Here is a 26,580-nt window from a genome sequence, read left to right as displayed (position 1 = left end):
CAAGTTCAAAATGGCGTCCTTTTTTTCTTTAATTTATTGCATAGCAAAAATTATTATATTCTATATATATCAATATTTATAATCTATTACCTATGGCGCGATGGAGAGAGGGCGGAACCTCCTGGCTCGGGCGGCGTTGTGGGCGGAGTGCGGCGCGGGGTCGGCGGGGGCGGCGGGGGGCGCGAGGGGGGCGGCGGGGGGCGCGAGGGGGGCGGCGGGCGCGGGCGCGGGGGGAGGCGACGCGGAGGGGGAGGACGCGCCCGAGCCGGGCGGGGACGACAGCAGCGCCACGCCGCGGGACCCGCTCCTATAACAACACAACACAACACAAATGCCGCTAACTATTAAGTAACGGACCGCGAGCCAGGCGCTCGTCAGTCATCGCCTCCCGGGCGAAAACTCGTATAGCGTTCAACGGCTATGTATGATGAACCCTCGTGAACGTCAGCTGCCGCTCCGTTGGTGGGTTGAGGAATGACAGGCGAAACGCGTAACACGGTCTTTCCACCGCGATACAACCGGCTGAAGATTTGTTTTATTAACAATAGCATCTAAACTATCATCTGACGAAGTATAAAACGGGAGGCGATGACGCCGATGACTGAAAAGAATTTTCTTTTTTACATTTTCGTGTGACCAGCTGACGGTCTTTCCACAGCGATACAATCGGCTGACGATTTTGTTTATTCACAATAGCATCTAAACTATCATCTAACAAAGTATCAAGCGGGAGGCGATGACTAAATTTTTTTATAGACTATTTGCTGCCATTCCTCAACCCACCAACGGAGCGGCAGCTGACGTTCACGAGGGTTCATCATACATAGCCGTTAACCACTATACGAGTTTTCGCCCGGGAGGCGGTTGGTCATGGAAATCTGTTCCTGGCCCGCGGTCTAGAGCGTTTCAGGGTATTTTTTCTGTAGTGTGATGCACTGGACTTTTTTTTTCAAAATAGGTAAATTTAATGTTTTTCCTACTTAGAATCACGAGCTCCTTCGTTAGAAAAAAGCGTCCCAAGTTTTATTTTTCCATTCCGTTACCATTTTTCAAACACTTTTCACGGCCGAGGACGGCGGTAACGAAATGGAAAGTACGTAAACTGTATGAAAATTTTGGGACATTGTTTCTTTCCTAAGAGCATGGAATCAGGTCATGATTCTGGGCACAAATAACATTAAATTTACATATCCTAAAAAAACAACTACAGAAAAAAATTCCTAAAAATCACATAAAAAAAAGTTAAATAAAAAAATCATTCATCCAAAAATAAATAAAAAAATTAAATTCTTCATTGTCCGATCCGATATCGGATGTAGGGAGGAAGTAAAATGTCAGATATATGTATTTGTGCCATTTTCATCCAAAAGGGTACTTATTGTCGGTTGTCAATAAGGCGCTATTTCCATATAGCTTCAATTTGAAATCAACCTTATCGACAACCGACAATGTCACATTTAATAAATAAGTGTGACGTTTTGAACCAAAAGGTACCACATTGTCGCTTGTCGATAAGGTTGATTTCAAATTAAAGCTATATTTTATTATTATTATTATAAACTGATCGGAGATTGGCCCTAGTCACACCTGATGGAAAGTGAAGACAGGGCCTAAGATGGAGCTCACCGGTTCAGTAACAGCCTATTCACTCTTGTTTTAAAGAGACCGAGGTCATATTGATCAGGGAATACAGATGGCGGGAGCGCATTCCATTCCTTAGCCGTCCGTACCAAAAAGGAGGAGGCAAAACGTTTCGTCCGAACGAATGGAATGTGGACCACGAACGGGTGCATTCGCTCCCCGCGCCTGGATGTCCGATGATGGAAAGGGGAAGGTGGGATCAGGTCGTGTAGTTCCTGTGCGCACTCCCCGAAATGTAAATGAAAATAGCGCCTTATTGACAACCGACAATAAGTACCCATTTAATAGAGAATGGCACAAGTGGTTACCTAGAGTGCACGGTGGGCGGCTGCCGGTGCCTGGGGCGCGCGAAGCGCAGGTTCAGGTCCCGCGCGGGGTCCGCCGCGTACTTCTCACTCGCGTTCTGACGGCGGCGACGGAGCGCTGACATAAATAATTCACAATCATAATATTGTCTTCGGTTACCGCGATAGTTACTCATGAAATAAAACTATGAAAACGGATTATATCGCGTATATTGAATTTATAATACATCCCGACGTTTCGAACTCTTTACAGCGTTCGTGGTCAACGGGTGACTGAGGAAAAATTACAAAATGCAAAAATACCCACATACTAAAATAATGAACAATCATAGACTACAAGTCTTAGACCAGCCTTAAAGTTTGTAGTCTATGATTGTTCATTATTTTAGTATGTGGGTATTTTTGCATTTTGTAATTTTTCCTCAGTCACCCGTTGACCACGAACGCTGTAAAGAGTTCGAAACGTCGGGATGTATTATAAATTCAATATACGCGATATAATCCGTTTTCATAGTTTTATTTTAATTCACAATCAATTAATGATAAAATCGAAAAAAACTAAACCGGCCAAGTGCGAGTCAAACTCGCGCATGAAGGGTTCCGTAGCATTACGCAAAAAAATCACGTTTGTTGTATGGGAGCCCCACTTAAATATTTATTTGTGACATTTTCAACCAAAAGGTACATTGTCGCTTGTCAATAAGGTTGGTTTCAAATTGAAGCTGTATGGAAATAGCGCCTTATTGGCAACCGACAATAAGTACCCTTTTGAATAAGAATGCCACATTTTATTCTGTTTTGAGTATTTGTTGTTATAGCGGCAACAGGAATACATCATCTGTGAAAATTTCAACTGTCTAGCTATCACGGTTCATGAGATACAGCCTGGTGACAGACAGACAGACGGACAGCGGAGTCTTAGTAATAGGGTCCCGTTTCTACCCTTTGGGTACGGAACCCTAAAAAAACACGCATAGCTGACGTGGGGGAGAAGACCGCCAGGCTGAAGTGGGACTGGGCGAGACGTCTGCCGCATGCATCCGGATCAGGGATGTTGCGGATGCCGATTTTTTGACATCCGCGGACGCGGATGTCGAGATTAGGCACATAAAAAATGTCAAGTTATTTAGTCATTTTTATTTAAAAAAAAACGAAACAGTATTTTAACAAGAATATAGGTGACCCACAATCGCATTATACTATACTAAAGTCCAAATAACACAAACTTTTCACTTCTTGTCGCTGTCCGTCATAGGTTAAAGTGCTCGATCGACGAATCACAAAAACGAAACGAGATTCTTATTGGCTAATGAAGAAATTACCTAGCTTTTACGCCGCCGCTAAGATGTTCCTGTACCTACTTGTTCCACATCCGCATCCGCATTAAGCTCCGCATCGATTTTATGCGGATGTTGAAAATAATGCGGAAGTTCCGCGGTTGCGGATGCGAATGCGAATATTCGCAACATCCCTGATCCGGATAGGTGGGCTAGTATATCCACCAAGTGGATGCCGCAAAAGAAGCGCGGACGTGGCAGGCCCAGACGGAGATGGCGGGGCGACTTAGACACCTTCATCAATAACTGGCCGGAAAAAGCACAACAGCGGGAGTTGTGGAGAACAAGGGGCGAGGCCTTTGCCCAGCAGATGGGACACTATAACCACAGGGCGGACACGCTATACATTAAAAATCACTTGCGTTTCTATGTGTGAACGGTACGTCTGTACACGCGTCACGCGTCATTGTGTAAGTTGCTTAAAAATAGTACTGAGCGGTCGGCAAACGGCCGTCAATATGCTGTCGCGGGGCGAGGTAACTCGAGTCGGGGCGGGGCGGTGCGTGGCCGTTCTGTATCATAATACTATTACTTATTCTGTGCTATAACGGGCTAAGAGAAAAAAAAAATATTGCACAAAACATGTACAGTCGTCGTCAGATATATCGGAGCGGTCAAGGTGCTCACAAATATCTGAACACGCCTCTATTGTCAGGGCGTTAGAGTGCGTGTTCAGATATTGTGAACACGTTGTCCGCTCAGATATATCTGATGGCGACTGTACATAACAAAGAGAATACAATAAATATGTACAATAGCTATGATTACCACATACCTGGCGTCAGATCGTTAGGGTCCGGGGAGAGAGGTCCGTCCCCGCTCCAGGAGGCGCACTTGGCAAGCCTGTTCTCAGCCATGGTCGCTATGGGGATACGAGACGTGGTGGCGCTGGTGGTCGAACGCTGAAACGATCGGGCAAATAACTTACAAGGTCAAAATGGCGTCCGTTTTTACGTTTTTTTTTTTTATTTATTGAATAGCAAAAAAAAAAATTTTTTAATGTAAAAAACTGACAATCACAATATAAATTCCTGAGAATTTACCATGTGTAATTTTAAGCGCAATTGTATATTGTGAGATAAATAAATCATATCATATCATATATAGTTACAAAAGGCGCACTTAATGCCACAAAGAATTCTCTATCAATCAATACTTAGGTTAAACGAAGAAGCATTTGTAGTTGGTGTCAAGTAGGGGCATTTCACGTCAAGCGGGCAGCAAAAAAATTGTCAGGTTCTGGATTTTGTTCATAGTTGGATTAATTGGACCTATATGTGAACTAAAAAATTTGGCATCATTACTTTTTTAATATATTGCTTCGTTAAAAACTTATACGCATTTAAAAAAACTACAAAATTTGAGGAACGGATTTTTAAAAAAATATTATTGCAATTCATTCAATGGATTTAATAATAACTAAATAGTGATTCTTTGGGAATATTAGTTGATTTCCTTGAAAATTTATAAAAAACAGTTTTTTTTTATCTTTTTTTCATATAACAAACCGGAAGTTAGTATTACATATCTTTTTTTTCCAACTTGGCATTTTTTTATTTTTACACAATAATGTAGCTTATGGTGTACTAATGTCCTATATTTTTTTTTATAATGGCATCTCGATTGGTTTTGAATATTCATGGTAATTCGAAAGTACTGCGCGACGCTCCGTACTATGTAGGAAAAAAGTAATGATGCCAAATTTTTTTGTTCACATATAGGTCCAATTAATTCAACTAAGAACAAAATCCAGAACCTGACAATTTTTTTGCTGCCCGCTTGACGTGAAATGCCCCGTATCTAAATTGACAGTAGTACGTAATATTTATATAATTTTTTCTTTGGGCATCAAAGAAAGCCCATGGTTATTTTTTTTAATGTTTAAGCACTTTTGTATTTTTAACACATACACACTTATAAAAGTATGAAATTATGAATGTGCCTACATGCTATACAAAATGCGTAGTAGGAGAACTAAAATGTACGATTGTGGTTGACTTTGTAAAAACCTGTTACATGGCCCTAAAATGTTTACACTATTTGAGATATGACAACTGACAAATTAATAATATGTTACACAGCCGCAAGGCAGGCACCGCCGTCGTACACACAACCAATGTGAAAGATAAACTTAATAATAAAAGGGATATTATAACACTTACATCTCTCAAACTCTGAGATCCATCGCCACCCGCGCTGGATACTTCCCGTTTCACAATCCGTTCCGGGGTTCTAAAAAATAAGTTATTTAATAAAGATTTTTAATAACTATTACATCTAGACTAATATTATAAATGCGAAAGTGTGTCTGTCTGTCAGTTACCTCTTCACGCTTAAACCGCTGAACCGATTTAGTTGAAATTTGGTATAGAGATAGATGATGAAATTGTATGGGGAATCGATAAAAAGTAGATTGGATAAAAAATAAGCTACCCAAATTACTAACTCCACGCAGACGAAGTCGAAAAATAAAAAAATGTGTTTAACGTACCTATCTGGTATGGTGTCTAATCTGGTCCTCTCTACAGCTGGGCTTTGACTCTTCTCTCCGCTTCGGGTCAACGACCTATCAAACAAATATTAATTATTTTATTACAGTAAGTAAAAAGCCATATTATGTACTGTTAAACGTTGTTTGATACATATGTATGAAAATTTTCAGCTCAATCGGAAATCGGAAAGTGGGTCAAATTTAGCTTCCAAAATTTGACCCACACCAACTAACAAACTTACATACTAACAGGGCAAGTTAAATGAAAGCTTGTAAAAATGGTAATACGGACATTACGGACCGTTTGTCTCTATGGTCCGTGGCGTCATAATAAACCGAAGCGTCCTCGTGATTCCTGATTGGCTCTCCTCCACTCACTACAGAATGGATTTTCACTGCAACAAAACAAATATTCATTATGTTGTCTACATTCAAAACTCTTCAAATGTTCAATAAACGCAATGGGAAAATGTTTGACGCTATCGCTATTACAAATGTTGTGAACAATCCTTTTCCATCGTATAATCTCGGAAACGTTCGTATTTGTCTATCAAAAGGTCGTCTGTCTTTGTCGTCTTTCGTACAAGCAAATTCCGTCCTTATGGTAAGCGACAAAGTGGTACCTTTTGATTGAGAACGTCACAAATACAAACGTTTCCAAGAAAATACGATGGAAAACAATTATGCACTACATCCGTAAAATTAATATACAATTTCTCTATGCAATGAGGGCTACCGCGTTTAATTTCGCCGCTAGGGGCGCTAGTGTAGATGAAGTTTCAAAATGAAAGAAGTTTTGGGGGAATCAAGCTTTTTTATCGGGAATTCTTACTCCTTATTCATATTTGTGGTAAATGTTTGTCCATCTTTGATTAATCATGGTAAACAATAGATATAGCTCAATTAATGTTAGTGGTTTAAAAAAAAGTGCCAACTAAAATATATGAAAAATTAAACAGGTTGAAAAAATGGCACATTTAGACGTTAAAATACATTTGTGTATATTAGAACGTATTGATTTTATAAAAATAATCATAGAAGAATTTTGAGATCTGTTTTTCTGGACCTACATCTACAGTGGCGCCAACTGGTGAGCGCAAAAACGGTAGCCCTCATTTCGGACTTCACTGTAAATAGAAAACATTCGTAACTCAGGAACAAATATTTATGATAAGCACATAAATAAACGCCCTTACCAGGATTCGAAGTTATAAGTAATTGAATAACTACCCACCTGAATGACCAGGCGAGGCGGAGTCAGGCGGTCTGACTCGTATTTCTAGCCGACTAGATACTGTGGCGCCCTCTGGCGGGTCCTGTTTCTCTGGTCTCCGCGGTGGTGCTGTGGTTGTTGAAGAACTTGACAGGCTCTGCGAAAAAAAATGTGGTCCATGGTAAAACCAATGCTTTTAACAACTGCAAAAAAAAGTGCTAGTCGGACTCGTGCACGAAGGATTCCGTACCATTACGCAAAAAAATCACGTTTGTTTTATGGGAGCCCTACTTATTATTATTTTTTTAGTATTTGTTGTTATAGCGGCAACAGAAATACATCATGTGTGAAAATTTCAACTGTCTAGCTATCACGGTTCATGAGATACAGCCTGGTGACAGACAGACAGACAGCGGAGTCTTATTAATAGGGTCCCGTTTTTACCCATTGGGTACGGAACCCTAAAAAGGGAGGGTTATGATTTTAGCAGTATTTTCGTTGTTTCAGCGTATCGTCAAAACTAATGGGCGTATTGAGCTGATTGTAATGATTGAAATAGGTATCAATAATAGTATTTTATACAATTATGTAATAGAGAGTTTTTCAGCCGATCACCGTGTGTAGACCACGAAGTTTTCTGAGTGGCCTAAGTAAGGTACGAGATCGAAAAGCTCCATTATGTCACTAATTGTATAGAGATGTAGTCCATCATTATTTTCCATCGTATTTTCACGGAAACGTACGAACGTATCTTGCTATTTCAGTCAGTTGCGGTACAAAAAGTACTGAGGTTGACTGAAGTAGTTTCCCAGAAAATACGAAGGAAAACAATTATGCCCTACATCTGTACAATACTTTTTTCTACGAGGCAACTAAAATAATATTTTTTGTACTATAAAATCTAAATAATTAAACAAAATTAGGTAAGTATAGTAGACAAAAATATGGTGTACAAAAGACATCAACGCACTTCTTATTCAATGAATAGTAGCGCGTTGATGTCTTTTGTTCAATGATTTGGCGACACAAGACTGGTCGAATTCATTTCAGTTGAGTAATGCGTTTCCTTATAGAACATTTTGGTATACGAAGTCTCAATTCGAAAGTAAAGTCAACGAGTAGAAAAATGCGTTTTTAGGGTTCCCTATTGTGTTGCAGAAAGTTATTGACATATTTTTGTATTGTCTTTTGGCAGAACTACCTTTCGCATACTGCTTTACGCATAATATTACTTTGCAGAATTTCATTTTGAGTAATATTATTTGTCAGATAACCCTAACCCTACTTAGAAAATTTTATGCGAAATGACTATTATAGCAAGTATATATTTATGCGAATGAAAGTTCGACTAAAAGTTTTCTGCGATACGTGTTATGAGTAGTGTATTTCTGACAAATAATATTCTGCCAGATGAGGGGGGGGAGGGGGTGAGTGTGTCTCTCGCGTTGAGCGGAGCGTTTGCGTTGGCGCACTGTGTGCGTGGAGCGTTGGCAGAGCTAGAAACCATACTGCTGCGAGCATTGCTGGCTGTTCAGTGCTCAGGTGACTGTGGATACCTGTAGTGTGTCTCTCGCGTTGAGCGGAGCGTTTGCGTTGGCGCACTGTGTGCGTGGAGCGTTGGCAGAGCTAGAAACCATACTGCTGCGAGCATTGCTGGCTGTTCAGTGCTCAGTAGGTTAATAGTTACACTAACCGGCGCACTGTTGGCCCTCTGCGGCGGGGTGGGAGTGGCCGGCCCCTCGTGGCGGGAGGCGACGCCGCGCATCACGTCCACCCTGTAGCGCAGCGAGCCCCCGCTGCCGCCGTCGAACGACGCTTGCTGTAGTAGCGGCGGTCGGAGTTTGCGGACGTGAGCGCCTGAAACAACATTTTACGATTTTATCGTATACGTGACCTACAGTCTGCCAAAAAAAGAGTAGAAATTAAAAAGTGGCAACACTGTAGTTTCGTCCCTTTCAATTCAATCTAAGAAAAACGGGACGACACTACAGTGTTGCTACTTTTTAATTTCTACTCTTTTTTACCAGACTGTACGAGTATTTTTTGGACATTTGCCACTTTTCTTTATACTAAATTCACTGAAAATTTTTACTTTGAATTAAAACTCGTACAATAATTAAAACCTGTATGAAATATCGACCGTAAAACAGTAATTTTTTTTTTATTTAATTATGTCTGCAATATTCCTTACTTTTATATTTTCCCTACTTTTGAATTTATTTATACCTGCCAAATTGCATAAACATTGATAGATAGATAGATAGATAAAGCGTTTATTTGAAAATAGTACGTAACGAGAAATAAAAAAAGTGACCAAAAAGAAAAAAAATATATGTGTGTAGGTTCGTTTCGGTGTAATATCTCCTACAAATCCTCTGAATTACCTTATTATATTCGGAAATCCGCGCCGTATGGTATCCCGGATTTTTGTTTTGCAAGTAATAACTTTTTAAGAGATGTTTGAAAGTTTGCTTACTTTTGAGCCGTCTTATAGGTGGAGGGATATCATTCCAGCATTTGGTTGCGAGATATCGGAAACAACCGGTAAAAGCAACAGTTCTATGAGGGTATGTATGTATGTATGTAAACACTTTATTGTACATAAGACAGATTACAAACACAATTAAAGAACAAAAATATATACAACATACAGAGGGTACATATGGAGGGTACATTGGTTCAAGAATAATATCATCTATCGTCTAATGTGCGTGCACGGCTCCAACATTTTCGCGCACGCACACGAACACGCAGCCGGTGTGCTCTGGCCATGACTACTTGACCTTACGACTTCATTTCGCTCGGCCGCCAACTCACCTATAGCAGGTAAAGTCCAGCTTCTTGGTAAAGCGGGCCGCAGTTTAGGGAAGGCCTCGATGCCGGGGATGTGCAGGCAGCGCTGCGGCCGCGGGGACAGGGGTGCCGGCGGCGCTGGTGGCGCGGCCCGCTCCACGGCCGGGGGGACCGGCACTGGCGCGGGCTGCAAGTACAATATTATCATACATCGGGGTTTTCGGTGCGGGAATGATTTGAGTAAGAGTAAAGATAAACAGATAGGTTAGTCTGCGAAAACATCATATTATGCCTAATGAATAACGAACTCTCTGAATTTTATACTAATACTATGATACAATTTAGCTTTCAATACACAAGCTCGTAAAAACCCTCTTTATCTTTCAAAAACGGAAGAGAAAGTTGCATTTTATCCACAAGAGTGGCGAAGTAATTTGATGAAAATTTTGAGTTGATTTCTGATGTCGGCGAGTAGAATTCACTTTTTAATGATGATTTTGAATAATAGGTATTAAATAACGTTCATTTGGATTTTATTTGTAATGTTTTACAGTTAGCATTTTTCTAGCGTTGGTTTGGTAAAAAAAAAATTGTGTCTTGGTAGCAAAGTTTGTTAAAATCTAGAAACCATACTACTGCGAGCATTGCTGGCTATTCGGTGCTCGGGTGACTGTGGATACCTGTAATGTGGGGGAAAGTTCTCTCGCGTTAAGCGGAGCATTTTCGTTGGCGCACTGTGTGCGCGGAGCGTTGGAGGAACTAGAAACCATACTGCTGCGAGCATTGCTGGCTGTTCAGTGCTCAGGTGACTGTGGATACCTGTAGTGTGTCTCTCGCGTTGAGCGGAGCGTTTGCATTGGCGCACTGTGTGCGTGGAGCGTTAGCAGAGCTAGAAACCATACTGCTGCGAGCATTGCTGGCTGTTCGAAGCTCAGGTGACTGTGGATACCTGTAGTGTGGGGGGAGGGTCTCTCGTGTTGAGTGAAACATTTGTGTTAACGCGCTGTGTGCGTGGAGCGTTGGCTGAACTAGAAACCGCACTGCTGCGTGCATTGCTGACGCCTGTTCGATGCTCTGGAGACTGTAGACAAATATAATATAATAAATATTTTTCACCTAAGAGGAGCTTTCACCTAGCGTCACTAGGACACATTCTAAACAGAATGTTGTTCTCATGGAGAATAAGAGTTCAGGCATTTGCCCAGCAGTGAGATACTAAAATAGGCAAAATAGATACAGGAACATTACACCGTTACGTAATCGACATTCGTACTCATTATTTTCGCTTGCCTTTTGGCTTGTTTTTTTATCGTGTATTATTATTGTCATTTTAAAGCCGTTTGCGTTGCTGACCCTTTGATAAACTGTAGACTCCTTTTTTGAAGAACCCCAGTCCAAACACGCGATTTTTATTTGAAGTAAAACTTCTTTAGGCGCGACTAGTCAGTTTTTTTTTCTGACGGAAGTAACGCTCAGTAGTGACACACGCACAATAGGACACACGTCTAAGTGCCAACATAGTCGTCGTCAATCGCGCGTAAAGATTACACGAACACACTTTTTTTAAAATAATAACCGATGTTACCTTAACACCTTTATATTATAATTAGTCTAACCTGTAACTGCTCCTGTTTCCATTCATTATCTGTAGTTTCCTCTGAATCGTCGAACTGAGATTTCCATAGAGATACTAGAGTCAAGGCGCCTCCCTTTGTCACCTATGAACAAATAAAATATATTTAGATACTCAGACATCGACCGACTTAGACTATATAGCGGTTAAATTCGATTTAACTACAAACTATTCTCGAGGCAGTGAACTTTTTAAAAAGTAAATTTAAACCTAATAATATCTGTATTAATTAAAATTAAATTAAATAATCATTTATTTTCAGGCATGGCCCATAGAGGTGTTAGTAACAAAAAACTTAAATACTAATGTTAAAAAGTACAATTAGTTAAAACCTACCATGCAAATCAATATACTTAGAGCTAGGACTAGGACAATACAATACAATAAATAATTAATACAATAAATAATACCTGTTGCAAAGCCGAGACATTTTCATCATCCATAACAGCAAATTGTGTGTAACTCTGGTCGGCGCGCGCCCTCGCCGTTCTGCGGGTTCCTGTTATAACAATTATTAATTGGTTCATTATCATCATAAATACCTATTATTATACATACATACATATAATCACGCCTATTTCCCGGAGGGGTAGGCAGAGACCACGGATTTCCACTTGCTACGATCCTGACATACCTCTTTCGCTTCCTTCACTTTCATGACATTCCTCATACACGCGCGCCGGTTTAGGGTGCTCTTGACCTGGCCTTTCTTCAGGATTTCCCCGATCTGATCAGAGAAAGTCCGCCGAGTCTACGCCTTCCAACCCCCGTTTCTACCTCTCCCTTATACACTCTATTTGTTAGCCTTCTTTCACTCATTCTTTCCACGTGCCAAAACCTTTCTCAATTTTTGTCACTACATCTTCGTTCAGTCCTATTATTATATTGGCTGTTTGCACGGCGGCTATAGGTCATATTCTTTTTTTTTTAGTTAACACCACTCCACAAAAGAACACATATAAACGCAAAGGGGAAGGCATACATTTGGTAAATAATTTTATTTTCTAAGAGGGGGCAGCTCCCCCCCCCCTCCATTCAGATATTCAGGTATGTGAAATTGTAAGGCTTAGTTACTACTATAAAATGGGGTTACTTTGATTCGCGGGGTAACATTGATGATCGATTTATGAGGAATAGGGAGTTGATTTTTGAACGTGATCTTATACATTTTTTTTATATAAAAAAAACAGAACTAAGTATATAATATTTTAGCCAAACTGAAGACAGTTTGTTGGGGAATAGTGCGCACTCACTTTTATGTATACTTTCTTGAGTTTCTTGAATTATATACAGAGTACAGAACAAACTGTAATTTTTTGATGTGGTTGACATGCTTAACAGAAATAGATGATGAAAGCATTCAGAAACGAATTTCTTATAGTTTAAAAATTGATGATCAATGTTACCCCACGAATCAATGTAACCCCAGTTTACGGTACCTCTCTTGAAATGCGTGTCCGAGTGTACGCTGTCCACGTCGGCCAAGATCCTAGGACTGACCGCTTCAGCTGAAACAATATCGGATATTATATATATAACAACTATATTATGTAACACGATATAGTTTGAAAAACTTAATTTTTAAATTTTCTCATTTAGGTACCCCCCAAAAGTGGCCCCATGTTTAAAATTCATTTGTTTACGTTACGTCCGAATTTACATAAAAAAATTACATATGTGTACCAAATTTCAACTTAATGGGTACAGTAGTTTTGGAGAAAATGGGCTGTGACAGACGGACATACAGACAGACAGACAGACAGACGCACGAGTGATCCTATAAGGGTTCCGTACCCAAAAGGTAAAAACGGGACCCTATTACTAAGACTCCGCTGTCTGTCTGTCCGTCTGTCACCAGGCTGTATCTCACGAACCGTGATAGACAGTTTTAATTTTCACAGATGATAGATAGATATAGATTTCTTAATAAATAATAAAAAAAAAAAATGTATTTCTGTTGCCGCTATAACAACAAATACTAAAAACAGAATAAAATAAATATTTAACTGGGGCTCCCATATAACAAACGTGATTTTTTGCCGTTTTTTTGCGTAATGGTACGGAACCCATCGCGCGCGAGCCCGTCTCGCACTTGGCCGGTGTTTTTCCTTTTGAGGTACGGAACTCTTCAATGTGTCAAAAACTTATGTACATCGAAAACATAGACATAGTATAGTAGTTATAGACATGAAACCGAGCATGAGGGGTAAGAGGAAGACATATGCATGTATTGACAGGTTAATGTATGGCAGCATAATCCTTTTTCTCTTTCACTCTTATAAATTTCGGTATTTCGCCATCGCCTACCTATGCTGCCATAACCCGACCATGAAAAAACACCCAGTCGGTGATAAGGACAAAGCATGGCACTATTTTCTCTTTCCTCTTATAGGAATCTCAATAAGACTATCTTTCTCTATCAAAGAGTGTCAGGCCCTTGATCGAAAAGTAGAATGGTCTGTGTACCTGGGTTGCTGGTGGCGGGCGTGTGGTCTTGATGCGCTAGTTCCTGCACGCAGCACGGTGGCGCTGTCACCACGCGAAGCCGAGCCAACGTCGGCCCTCCTGCACATACAATCATCATTAATTTGAGTCAATCTACACTATCTATAGCAAATATAGATATAACTCCGTAATAGATGGATACAGTCTAAGGAAAAAACGTGCCTCGAAAATCAAGAAAATTTGATTCTCGATCAGATGGCGCCACTAGTTTTGGCCTACACTCGTATAGAGGGCGTTGACTGTTTCGTTTGTTATTTAACAATTTTAACGCATACCAGTGAAAGAACATGGGTCAAAATCATATAAAAATAATTAATGCAAATAAAAATTCATTTATCCATATTTAAATACATTTTATCGTATTTTTATAAATATTTATTTTTAGTTTTAAAGTGTGTCGACAGATGGCAGTGAATTTACTGGGGTTACAAAATTTACTATGACAGTAACGCTCTAGTATAAGTTACTCTATGATCTATAGCAAGACATAGGACCTTTTATGATTACGGTTCATCCATTAATGACGTCACACGAATTTCGAGGTTTTTTGACTCCTCCTTGTCACACTTAGTCACATTTGACAAACCCCTCGCCCCTGGTGTGACGTCACATTTTTTTCAATGAAATCGGCAAATCGAATTAAGTAGGTATTAAAATTTTATATTTTTGACAAAAGAACTATTAGTAATTTTATAACTCAAATAAATTAGGAAAGAAAATGAATCGATTAAAAACGATTATCGTTTCAAAAACTGGGTATTTAACTGTACAGTAAAGAAAATAATTTAAATAAGTTAATGTGACGTCACAAAGTGTGAGACTCCCCCCTCCCCCTTGTCACAACATGTCACATTTTCTCGACCCTTCCCCCCTAAACGTGTGATGTAATTAATGGATGACCCCTAAGTAAAATGAGCTAACTTAAGGTATTAAGGCACTTTCCCTCCAGGGCCCATTATTTTTTTCCACACTGTGTTTCTACTTGAAATAACACAAATTAAAATATTTTCAAAAAATACCTTAATTTGTTTTAATAGGAAATCCCTTGTGTTATAGTTAACGCTATCTCTACTGAGCTCGTTCACTTACCTGTACTAACAATGGCATTCTGTTAAACAAAAGCCATTATTTCTTTTGTGCCTGAGCGCGTGGCCGTTGTGCCTGAGACTCCCACACAATGGCCACGCGATCAGGCACAAAGGCCACGCGCTCAGGCACAAATGCCACGCGCTCAGGCACAAAAGAAATAATGGCTTTTGTTTAACAGAATGCCATTGTTGTTTGTTTGTTTTCTTGATGGACTTGCGGGCGGTGTTGCCCGTAGCCAATGTCACGTAAAAGGGTAGGAACAAAATAAATGCTCTTAGAGCACGACGCTGTTCGGTGGTTGTTGTAGTTGTCTCGTAAAACCGATAGCTGGATTTTACGAGAAGCACGTGGACTACCGACCGTTGACTCCAAAATGGTGGTTAAACACGCTTTGAGATTAATTCTCCATTCACTGCACACTACCACATTAGATTATTGTATAATAAAGCTATCGATATTACACTTTAAACAATATTAATGAGCAAAAAACAAAGGAATTAATCACGAGGCTACTATCAAGATGGCGTTCGAACCGGAAGCCCAGAATGCCATTGTCAGTACAGGTAAGTGAACGAGCTCAGTAGATAGACCGCATACTATACGCAAAGATAGATATAACTCCGTAATAGATGGATACAGTCTAAGGAAAAAAACGTGCCTCGAAAATCACGAAAATTTGATTCTCGATCAGATGGCGCCACTAGTTTTGGCCTACACTCGTATAGAGGGCGTTGACTGTTTCGTTTGTTATTTTTAATTTTAACGCATACCAGTGAAAGAACATGGGTCAAAATCATATAAAAATAATTAATGCAAATAAAAAAATCATTTATCCATATTTATACATTTTATCGTATTTTTATAAATATTTATTTTTAGTTTAAAAGTGTGTCGACAGATGGCAGTGAATTTACTGTGGTTACAAAATTTACTATGACAGTACCGCTCTAGTATAAGTTACTCTATGCTATACGTACCGGGACCGACGCGCGGCTTGCACGGCGGCACGCTCTGCCGCTCGGGCCGCGTGGCCGTGGTGCCCGTCACCACTGAAGTGCTCGTTTCCTGCACAAATACTACATCGTTAACCATGGGACGAAAGGCACTCACTTCTACAGAGGTAGTTTGGCGCTCGAACGCAGTGAGAGCGTCAATAGTCCGAGGCTGAAATGATGCCTTTCACCTGAGTTACACACTCTACTTTTCATTTCGAATACGAGGAAGTAAAATGCATGTGTTTTTAGGGTTCCGTACACAAAGGTTCAGGTTCCGTCCTTCTGTCCATCTGTCTGTCACCAGGCTGTATCTCATGAACCGTGATAGCTAGACAGTTGAAATTTTCACAGATGATGTATTTCTGTTTCCGCTATAACAACAAATACTAAAAAAGTACGGATCCCTCGGTGGGCGAGTCCGACTCGCACTTGGCCGGGTTTTTTTATCGGAATTTTCACTCCTTATTCATAATTGTGGTAAATCTTTGTCCATCATTGATTAATCATGGTAAACAATATAACAACAAATACTAAAAACAGAATTATATAAATATTTAAATGGGGCTCCCATACAACAAACTTGATTTTTTGCTGTTTTTTTTCCGTAATGGTACGGAACCCTTCGCGCGCGAGTCCGACTCGCACTTGGCCGGTTTTTTTAAAACATGACTAAATATAAACACAAAATATGTAATAGTACTAGGTAAAGAAGATTCGAGACGAAAAGTGTATTAGTGCGGTTATAATATTATTCATGACGACCGGTCTGGCCTAGTTGGTAGTGACGCTGCCTGTGAAGCCAATGGTCCTGGGTTCGAATCCCGGTAAGGGCATTTATTTGTGTGCACAGATACTTGTTCCTGAGTCATGAATGTTTTCTATGTATTTAAGTATTTGTATATTATATATATCGTTGTCTAAGTACCCACAACACAAGCCTTCTTGAGCTTAGTGTGGGACTTAGTCAATTTTTGTAAGAATGCTCTATAATATTGATTCATTATTATTATTTACTTATAATATTAGCTGAAAATCGTTGAGAATTAGACTTTCCGTTCGTCGCGACATCTACTGTCAAGTAGCAGTGCTGATAGTTCCGATACTTGACGCTAGATGTCGACTATGAAAATAATAGTCGTTTTGGTAACAAAACTGAGGATGAGCACTCTATGTCTCCTTAATTATCTTTGGTACCGGGCAAAAGTGATGACAAAATACCTTGGCATGTCGGTCGGGTGAGGGCGCCGGCGTGGTCCTTGCCTCGGGCTCTTTCTCCGCCGTCGCCTTGTCTGTGGCTGACTGTACACAAAACATATGATATTGTTACATTTATACTAAATAAAAACCGGCAAAGTGCGAGTCGGACACGCGCACCGAGGGTTCCGTACTTTTTAGAATTTGTTGTTATAGCGGCAACAGAAATATATCATCTGTGAAAATTTCAACTGTCTAGCTATCGCGGTTCATGAGAGCCTGGTAACAGACAGACGGACAGACGGCCAGACGGACAGCGGAGTCTTAGTAATAGGGTCCCGTTTTTACCCTTTGGGTACGGAACCCTAACTAGCGGGCGGGCGCTGTGTCCGTGCCGGCCGTCGTCGCCTCCTACTAGCGACCGCGAAACGCGATCACAGGGCGGACACGCTATACATCAAAAATCATTTGCGTTTCTATGTATGAACGGCACATTTGTACACGCGGCATGCCTCATTGTGTGAGTAATTTGCTTAAAAACAGTACTGAGCGGTCGGCAAAAGGTCGTCAATCTGCTGTCGCAGGGCGAGGTCATTCGAGTCGGGGCGGGGCGGGGCGTGGCCGTTCTCTATGATAATACTATTACTTATTCTGTGACGCGAGCGAAGCGTCTCCGTTTCAGCTTCGGCAAAAATGCTTTCGTATGTCCGGCTGATCTCTACAGGTCGCATTTCTTAACCGGTACTCATGAAATTTTGTGAGCAATTCCATAATTACGTAGATTTTTTTGTTTAAATAGCTTTTGGATTTTTTTTTAAATGGCGGAGCCATGAGTTGAAAAAAATGAAAAATTATTTATTTAGGTAAAATATTTCGTCTTAACAATACAGTTAATGGAGTCTCCTAAGCTACTATATACATTTTTTTTAAGTGTATGTGTGTGTGTGTGTGTGTGTGTGTGTGTGTGTGTGTGTGTGTGTTTGTGTGTGAGTGTATGTATGTGATTCTATGATTCTGATTACTCTATAATTCTATACTGCAAAAGAAATGAGGGATTCTATGAGGGATTGTTGTGATGAGTTAGGTATTAAAAACAACTTACGTATCCATTAACATGTTTGTCCGGTTCAGGTCGCTTGTTGTCCAGTTTGTGCGCCAGCAACGCGGGCGCCGTGTCCGTGCCGGCCATCGTCGCCTCCGTTTCCAGGCGGCGGCGGGTCTATAATGTAAATGTAACTAATTAATTATAAATTAGTAGTAGTATGTAAATTAATTATTATAGTATGAATTTTCTGAGATGATTTTTCGGGCCTTAATCTGTCAAACAATAGTACATTATTTTCGAGGCTCGGAAGTAGCTAACACAATTAATTATTACAACATGAATTTTCTAAGATGATTTTTTCGATTCCGGCCCTAATCTGTCAAACAATAGTACATTATTTTCGAGGCTCGGAAGTAGCTAACACAATTAATTATTATATCATGAATTTTCTGAGATGATTTTTTCGGCTCGGGCCCTAATCTCTCAAACAATAGTACATTATTGTCGAGGCTCGGAAGTAGCTACTTGTAGGCTGAGGATTCGTTTTAAACGACCCTAGGAGTTAATTGAATCCGAAACCTGCTCCGGTGTGCGAGCGGAACATCGCTTATATATGTGCACTGCTCTCTCTTACGCAGATCGATGCGTGGATCCATATCAGTATGACCACCGTGCAAACCAATTTCGTCAGTAGAAAAAGGAGCAAAATTCAAAATTTGTATGGGAGATCGATTTTTCGCGCTCACAATTTTATCAAATTTGCCGCCTATGTTTACTGACAAAGCTGGCTTGGCAGAGCATGGTTAGGTAAAGTATCCTACTCCCCCCGGTACTCACGTTGTCGGGCACGCTGTCGGTGGGCACGGCGTGCTCGGGCGCGGCGTGCACGGCGGCGCGCGCACGGCCCGCGGCGCCCGCCCCCGCGCCCGCGCCCGCCTGCGGACAACACGCACGGAATCACGGTACCGACGCCGGGAGGGTACTCCGGTCCCCTTACGCCCCCCACCCCCTCGGGAGGGGGGCGGGAGAGGACCATACCAGGGCTAGGCCCTTTTGGCGACATCTGTCGCGGGCCATTACATCTAGTGTCGTCTACGAAAATAATAGTCGTTTTGGTAACAAAACTGATGTATGGAGTGAGCCTCTATGCTTACTTATTTCTCTATAATAACTACGTCTGTCCGTCTTTCCACTGTATAGATACACCAAATGTACAAACATATTTTGACTTCAAAACAAACAGACAACAAATTAAAAATCATACACATAAAATAACATATAAATGAACACCCCTTAATATTGTGACATGGCATAATAATGTAATAATGTCAATCAATATTGATGATTCAAGTAGTGCGTTGTTTTCATGCCTATTAATTTTATTGATTTCATGCCATTACGCAGTATGAGTTCGATATTTTAAAATGCTGTAATATGAGAAATTACAACTATGTATTTAATATACAAGAGTACATTCAGATGTGACAGAGAGCTATACTAATGTTGTCTCACCAATATTGTTATTCTGTATAGTCTGAATCGGAATCGAAGATATAAGCCTGAAAACATATGCCATGTTGATTGATGGATTCGTTATTTTATTGATGGCTTTACTGATGTTCTGATTACTGATTTTATAATAAAATTCAGTAGAAAATAAGAAATAATGATAAATATTATATTTTATTGATTGAATGATGAAGCGCATGTACGTAGCATAGTTTCAGATTATTAAGCAACATGGCTTAAAAAATGATTACAGGAGTAATATAATTTTCCAGAAAGCGGATTGTATCTGCTAGAATGATCTAAAATCTGTCCCCATATTGAATATATATTTTGTCAATATTGACTGACTGATGACAAAAATAAATTTATAGAACTAATCATGCTTAAAACAATTATATTCCTCTAATGAGTCTAACGGATAGACTTATGTCTCACTTTATTTAAGTCAATATTGACAAGGTGTTAGTCAATGAATATCAATAAATGTAATCATAATTAAATCTACTTTTTTATCTCTCTAAGGGAAGAAAAGACGTTTTGAAATACTGTCAATATTACTGATGGACTGACATCTTTCTCCAACTATTAATGTATGTGTCCCTGATAGGCGAATATCGAGGATATATTTCAACATTAAGATTCTCTTAATACAGAGTATTAAAAATACTGTCAATAATACTGATGCACTTACGTCTTTCTCCCAATCGTACGGATCCGTGTCCCTAATGCCTCTCCGCTTGCAGCACCTCTCCAGTAGCGCAGTCAGCATGCAGTAATCTGGACTGTCCGCGTATTCAAGCTGTTGGACGTGTTCTAGGAACTGACGGAGCTCTGACGGCAGGTGCTTGAGAAGGAGGCGGTGATCGTACTTCTCTTTCATTAGTCCGACCTGGGGACAAAACGGATAGTGATAGTTGACCGGTGTGTCAATCATAATGTCAGTACAGTTCTTTACGCGTCAGTAATGTGATATAAATTACTAAAAATAAATCAGTTATTATACTGTCAGTCTTTCAGTAAAACTGACCACAGTCCGTAAAAATCAATAAGATATAATTGTGAAGTCAAAAAGTCGCGAGATCAGTTTTGATATATAATTTTAGTCATTTAATTATGAATTTTCTCAAATGATTTTTACGCCTCACACCCTAATCTGTTAAACAAAAGCCTTTGTTTCTTTTGTTCAGCGGTTACCAATGCTACCGCTACTGACTGAACGGGAACAAACTCTTTTGAAAATAAATTTTTACCGTCCTATTCATATGGTTCAGATTTATGTAGCAGCTCTTAGCTTAGCTTAGCAGCTTTATTGACGCGCGGCCACTGTACTGACAGTATTACTGACGCACTGACAGTATTGACATACCTGCTCCTTATCCTTGATCTTCCTCCACGGCAGCTGTCCGTTGACGAACTCTACTAGCATGTAGAATAGCGACCACAGGTCGTCGTGGCGGCCCATCTCCTTGTTTTTGTGGGCGTTTATTGACGCGTAGCGGACTGTGCCTGGGGACAGAAAATATTGTGTCAATAAATAATTGGGACATTTTAGCTACTGTAACTAGTAGCATTGTGAGCTGTAGTGTTGGGCAGCGTTCAAATAATACGTAACGCAATTTGGAGGGTTAGGGGGGGAGGGGTCTTGTAAAACGTTACGATGCGTTACAGGGGCGGGAGGGGGTGTTTTCGAACAACCCGTTACGTAACATTGTTTTTATTTGAATTTTAAACTAGGGAATTAAAATTTACTTATTTCAAACTATAAGCAATGTTTAATTTTAAATATTACATTATGTGTGATTATTATTTAAATAAAACAAAAAAAAAACATTCGCATATATTGTTTTATTATTTACCGCAAACGCTATTAAAATAATAACGAAGGTATTTTAGCGACTTTCCGGTACTTTGCGCAACGTAATTGTAACTTTTTGGAAAAAAATTGGTCACTAAGTGTTACGTAATGTTTGGGGGGGGGGGGGGGACAACAACTAAACGTTACGGTGCGTTACACGGGGGGGGGAGGGGGGGGTCAAAATTTTCAAAAATTGTGTTACGTAATATTTGAACGCTCCCTTGACTAATGCTCCGGCATTTTGAATATTTTGCAAATAACTGAATCCTCAATAAGTTCCATATATAAACTTGATCACAAAATTCCACAAGAATCGGTTGAAATTACTCAGTAGGTACTTTAACCCATCAAAGCGAACATATGTGCCATTCTCAATCAAAAGGGTACTTATTGTCGGTTGTCAATAAGGTGCTTTTTCCAGATGGCTTCAATTTGAAATCAACCTTATTGACAAGCGACAATGTGGTACATTTTGGTTGAAAATGTCACATATACACGCTTATCTTGCTCAAATACATACAAGCAACACCTATGTAAATAATTAATTACATAAAGATAACAATCAACATACTAAATTAACCATGAAGTATAATTAACAACATATTTGATCGATTACTTACACTATAAAACAATCAAACAAATTTTTTATCATGATTTCAATCGCTATGGTTCAAAAAACATCTTTCAAAATCAGAACACCGGATTATAACCTACAAATTGTGTACATACGTCGTTTCGATACTAATACACACGGTCAATAGCAGGCGAGCGGTAATTTCGCGCGCTCACTCACAGTCCCTGTGGCGCAGAGGATAGCGCGTTGGACTTCTAATCCAAAGGTCGTGGGTTCGATCCCCACCAGGGATGCGCAAGCAAATTACTTTTTTGTTTTATTTTTGTGCTAACAAATTACACAGCGGTTATCTTGCCAAAATTGTATAGTAGTCATTTGTTTTCTGAATAGAATATGGTTTTTTTTTTGTTTTTAATTTTTTTATAATATTATTAATCGCAAACAGCTAGAAGAACTATTATAGTTGTCATTGTTAATAGTAGTAATCTAACGACTGTAATGAGATTTTTTTTTTTATACCACGTCAGTAGCAAACAAGCACACGACCCCCCTGATGGTAAGCAGTCACCGTAGCCTATCGCCTGCATATCCAGATGTGTTACATGCCGACCCTAAACCATATTAGTTTTCTTCATAATCATCATCATCATTCTGTCCTGGCTGGTTTCAGCCACGGTGACCGAGTTTATACTGGCCAGAGCTTGTTTTTAGGGTTCCATACCCAAAGGGTAAAAACGGGAAACTATTACTAAGCCTCCGCTGTCCGTCTGTCTGTCACCAGGCTGTATTTCATGAACTGTGATAGCTAGACGGTTGAAATTATCACAGATGATGTATTTCTGTTGCCGCTATAACAACAAATACTAAAAAGTACGGAACCCTCGGTGCGCGAGTCCCACTCGCACTTGGCCGGTTTTTATACCATAATCTATCCAAAATTCAATCGAAATCTGTTCAGCAATTCTATAAAACTGACCTCTGAACCCTGCCGCGGCGCGTGGAGGCCTAACCTGCCCATTGCTGGTGGTGTATTGCCTGGCTAGACCGAAATCTAGCATGTACACTTTCCGACAGTTTGACGGGTGACGGCCTATGCTGAAATTGCTCTGAAATTAAAAAAAGTATTCATGAATTTCTTATAAAAAAATAAACATTTATAAATAGTTTTTATTAAGGTAAAGTCAATGTGGAGAAGACCGTCTATCGGGTAAGACCGTCTACTGTACGTACGTACAAAATGACACCACTCTGAGCGTATACAAACACAAGAGTTCTTGCCGCAAGATTTTTTTATGCCGGTTTTCTCCCACATATTGACCTTAAGTCATTTGGTGTAGCGCCATTTATACGAAAGTTTTTCGTCTGATTTCATTTTGGGGGAAAAGTGATAAAATGCGATTAATGATATGAAATGAAATGAAAAATATTTATTTCGAGTAGCTATGGACTCATACAGATTTATTGGTAGACTTACGTTCCTAATGTTACTACCTAAACCTAATTAACTATTATATACCTATACAAGACTTTACATTTAAGATTAGGCTCTCGTATGTATATAAAATGATATTATTTTCGCTTATTCGTTTCGAATAAGGTTGGAAAGAGACTAATTTTTTTTTTTTTTTTAACTTAAAGAAGAACATGGAAACTTACTGGTTTAATATCCCTATGTAAGAATCCGACTGAGTGTATGGAATCTATCGCCTTGAGTATCTGCAGGCCCAACCTGAAAAATATTATGTTTATTAACAAATTTTCACAACCGGTCTGGCTTAGTCAGTAGTGACCATGCCTATGAAGTAGAGTCCTGGGTTCGAATCCCGGTACGGGCATTTATTTGTGCGATGAGCACGGATAATGTTCGCAAGTCATGGGTGTTTTTTTTTTTGTATTTAAGTATTTGTATAATTTTTGTATATATCGTTGCCTGAGTATCCAAAATACAAGCCTTCTTGAGCTTATAATGGGACTTAGTCAATCTGTGTATAATGTCCTATAATATTTATTTATTTATTAAATAATTCAATATATTATAAAACACGCAGACATCGCACATTTGAATTATTTTAATAACTTAACTAACTTAGCGGTTTCACTCACGTATTTTTAGTCACTCGCGCGACATGTTTCGGAGAGCCTAGGTCTCCATTTTCAAGCACTAACAGTGCTTAAAAATACGTGAGTGAAACCGCTAAGTTAGTTATGTTAATATGTCTCACGATACTTATATTGACCGGGATATAGACCGTGATTACCTTTTGTATTATTTGTGAGCTCCCGATATTTCGACGCAGTTACAGTCGCCATCAGATATATCGGAGCGGCCGAGGTGCTCAAAAATATCTGAACAAGCGCTCTAACGCCTTGACAATAGAGGCGTGTTCAGATATTTGTGAGCACCTTGGTCGCTTCGATATATTTGATGGCGACTGTACATGCATCATGTTCACGGGTGACTGAAGATAGCGGGTGGGTGTCAAACCCACAGTCTATATCCCGGTCAATATAAGTCTAGTGAAACTAACCGTGAATCATTCAAAACTCTAATGTCTCACGATAGTTTAAATTCGATTATTTTAATAACTATTGTATTTACTTATGTTTATATATAATACCTGAGTGTGGTGGACAGTGAAAAGGCATTCCTCGGCTCAGCCTTCAGTTCTGCCAAATACCTTTCCTGCAGTATCATTACTACTTAAGCCGTCTGCATCTTAAAATATGTGCCATTCTCAATCAAAAGGGTACTTATTGTCGGTGGTAATAAGGCGCTATTTCCAAATAGCTTCAATTTGAAATCAACCTTATTGACAAGCGACAATGTGGTACCTTTTAGTTGAAAATGTCACATATATTAGCTATAGTAGCTCACCTGAGTGTGGTGGACAGTGAAAAGGCGCCCCTCGGCTGTGCCCTCCTTAACTCTGCCAGATTCCTCCCTTGCAATTGCATCACTACGTAGTTGAAACGCGCGTTCCGACCGCATCCTATGAACCGGCAGACGTGTTCTTTTCCTGGAGATTATAAGATAAGATTAGATAGTTAGAGTGTTATCTCGCAGAATTGCAAACCTTAAGTGGCAGTGGGCGGGGCACATTGCTCGCAGAACTGATGGCCGGTGGGGCCGGAAGGTTCTGGAGTGGCGTCCGCGTACCGGAAGACGAATTGCCGGTAGGCCTCCAACGAGGTGGAGCGACGACCTGGTGAAGGTCGCGGGAATTCGGTGGATGCGAGCGGCACAGGATCGGTCGGAGTGGCGAGCCTTGGGGGAGGCCTATGTCCAGCAGTGGACGTCTATCGGCTGACATGATGATGATGATGAGATAGTTATAGAACGAAGATGTAGAACGAAGATGTAGTGACAAAAATTGAGAAAGGTATGTTGAGATGGTTTGGACACGTGGAAAGAATGAATGAAAGAAGGCTAACAAAGAGAGTGTATAAGGGAGAGGTAGAAACGGGAATTGGAAGGGGCAGACCTCGGCGGACTTTCTCTGATCAGATCGGGGAAATCCTGAAGAAAGGCCAGGTCAAGAGCACCCTAAACCGGCGAGCGTGTATGAGGAATGTCATGAAAGTGAAGGAAGCGAAAGAGGTATGTCAGGATCGTAGCAAGTGGAAATCCGTGGTCTCTGCCTACCCGTCCGGGAAATAGGCGTGATTATATGTATGTATGTAGCTATCGAATAGACATCGACTGAGATGGTTAGGACACGTGAAAAGAAGACCTCCTGATTACATCGGGAATGTTGCTATGGATCTGAACATTGCTGGGTCCAGAGGAAGAGGAAGACCGAAGTTGAGATGGGCAGATACCATAGCAAAAGACATGAGGGCATGCGACGTTTCAGTAGACGACACGTCCGATGTCCGATCGTGCGAAATGGAGAGAAAGAACAAGAAAAGCAGACCCCACAGTCAGATGGGAATAATAATGCTAAGGAGAGAGAGAGAGAGAGAGAGAATAGACAGGTGGTAAAAAGTGGTTGGGTTTTATATGAGGCGCCATACTCAAAATTTTTAAAAGAAAATAGTCCTTGGGTGAAATATGCCCTTCAAAAGCAGTTCCTTCAGCAACAATAAAATCTACACGAATCGAATAGTTGAATCGAAGAATGCGTGCCTGTTTTGGCAAGACGCATCGTACATTTTCATGAAACAAGGCAATTTTTCAAACCTTGCCGATTGGACACAATGAACAGACATAATGCAGATTTTTTTGAAGTAAAACTTCTTTAGGCGCGACTGGAGGGTAACTCAGATTTTTCTCTGACGGAAGTAACGCTCAGTAGTGACACACGCACAATAGGACACACGTCAAAGTGCCAACATAGCGAGCGTCATCGTCAAAGAAGTTTTACCTCAATCGCGCGTAAAGATTACACGCACACACTTTTA

General features: G+C 40.2%; 1 protein-coding gene and 1 non-coding gene across 7 annotated transcripts in view; one reads left to right on the top strand and one right to left on the bottom strand.

The window, feature by feature from the left end:
* Positions 1-26,580, bottom strand: part of LOC134753502 (tau-tubulin kinase homolog Asator) — a 99,816-nt gene that overhangs the window by 8,234 nt on the left and 65,002 nt on the right. For 5 of the 6 annotated variants that reach the window (XM_063689397.1, XM_063689392.1, XM_063689393.1 and 2 more), the window contains 23 exons: positions 25,055-25,196; positions 23,836-23,908; positions 23,156-23,285; positions 21,117-21,256; positions 20,442-20,639; positions 19,079-19,177; positions 18,299-18,415; positions 17,221-17,301; positions 15,985-16,072; positions 13,880-13,978; positions 12,853-12,921; positions 11,824-11,912; positions 11,397-11,498; positions 10,730-10,861; positions 9,805-9,967; positions 8,681-8,844; positions 7,009-7,144; positions 6,076-6,169; positions 5,775-5,849; positions 5,446-5,515; positions 4,059-4,185; positions 1,950-2,064; positions 91-307 (listed from right to left, as the gene is read on the bottom strand). In XM_063689397.1, coding sequence (XP_063545467.1) covers positions 91-307; positions 1,950-2,064; positions 4,059-4,185; positions 5,446-5,515; positions 5,775-5,849; positions 6,076-6,169; positions 7,009-7,144; positions 8,681-8,844; positions 9,805-9,967; positions 10,730-10,861; positions 11,397-11,498; positions 11,824-11,912; positions 12,853-12,921; positions 13,880-13,978; positions 15,985-16,072; positions 17,221-17,301; positions 18,299-18,415; positions 19,079-19,177; positions 20,442-20,639; positions 21,117-21,256; positions 23,156-23,285; positions 23,836-23,908; positions 25,055-25,196 — 2,720 coding nt within the window. Of the gene's footprint in view, positions 1-90; positions 308-1,949; positions 2,065-4,058; positions 4,186-5,445; positions 5,516-5,774; positions 5,850-6,075; positions 6,170-7,008; positions 7,145-8,680; positions 8,845-9,804; positions 9,968-10,729; positions 10,862-11,396; positions 11,499-11,823; positions 11,913-12,852; positions 12,922-13,879; positions 13,979-15,984; positions 16,073-17,220; positions 17,302-18,298; positions 18,416-19,078; positions 19,178-20,441; positions 20,640-21,116; positions 21,257-23,155; positions 23,286-23,835; positions 23,909-24,797; positions 24,818-25,054; positions 25,197-26,580 lie in introns of those variants that run through there. The other variant, XM_063689396.1, reaches the window with a different exon arrangement.
* On the top strand, positions 22,400-22,472 carry Trnar-ucu (transfer RNA arginine (anticodon UCU)). The gene has a single exon. It is a non-coding gene; the product is annotated as a tRNA-Arg (tRNA).

This window comes from Cydia strobilella, chromosome 27 (genome assembly GCF_947568885.1).
Source record: "Cydia strobilella chromosome 27, ilCydStro3.1, whole genome shotgun sequence".
NCBI lineage: Eukaryota > Metazoa > Arthropoda > Insecta > Lepidoptera > Tortricidae > Cydia > Cydia strobilella.
This window is presented reverse-complemented; position numbering and strand designations above follow the sequence as displayed.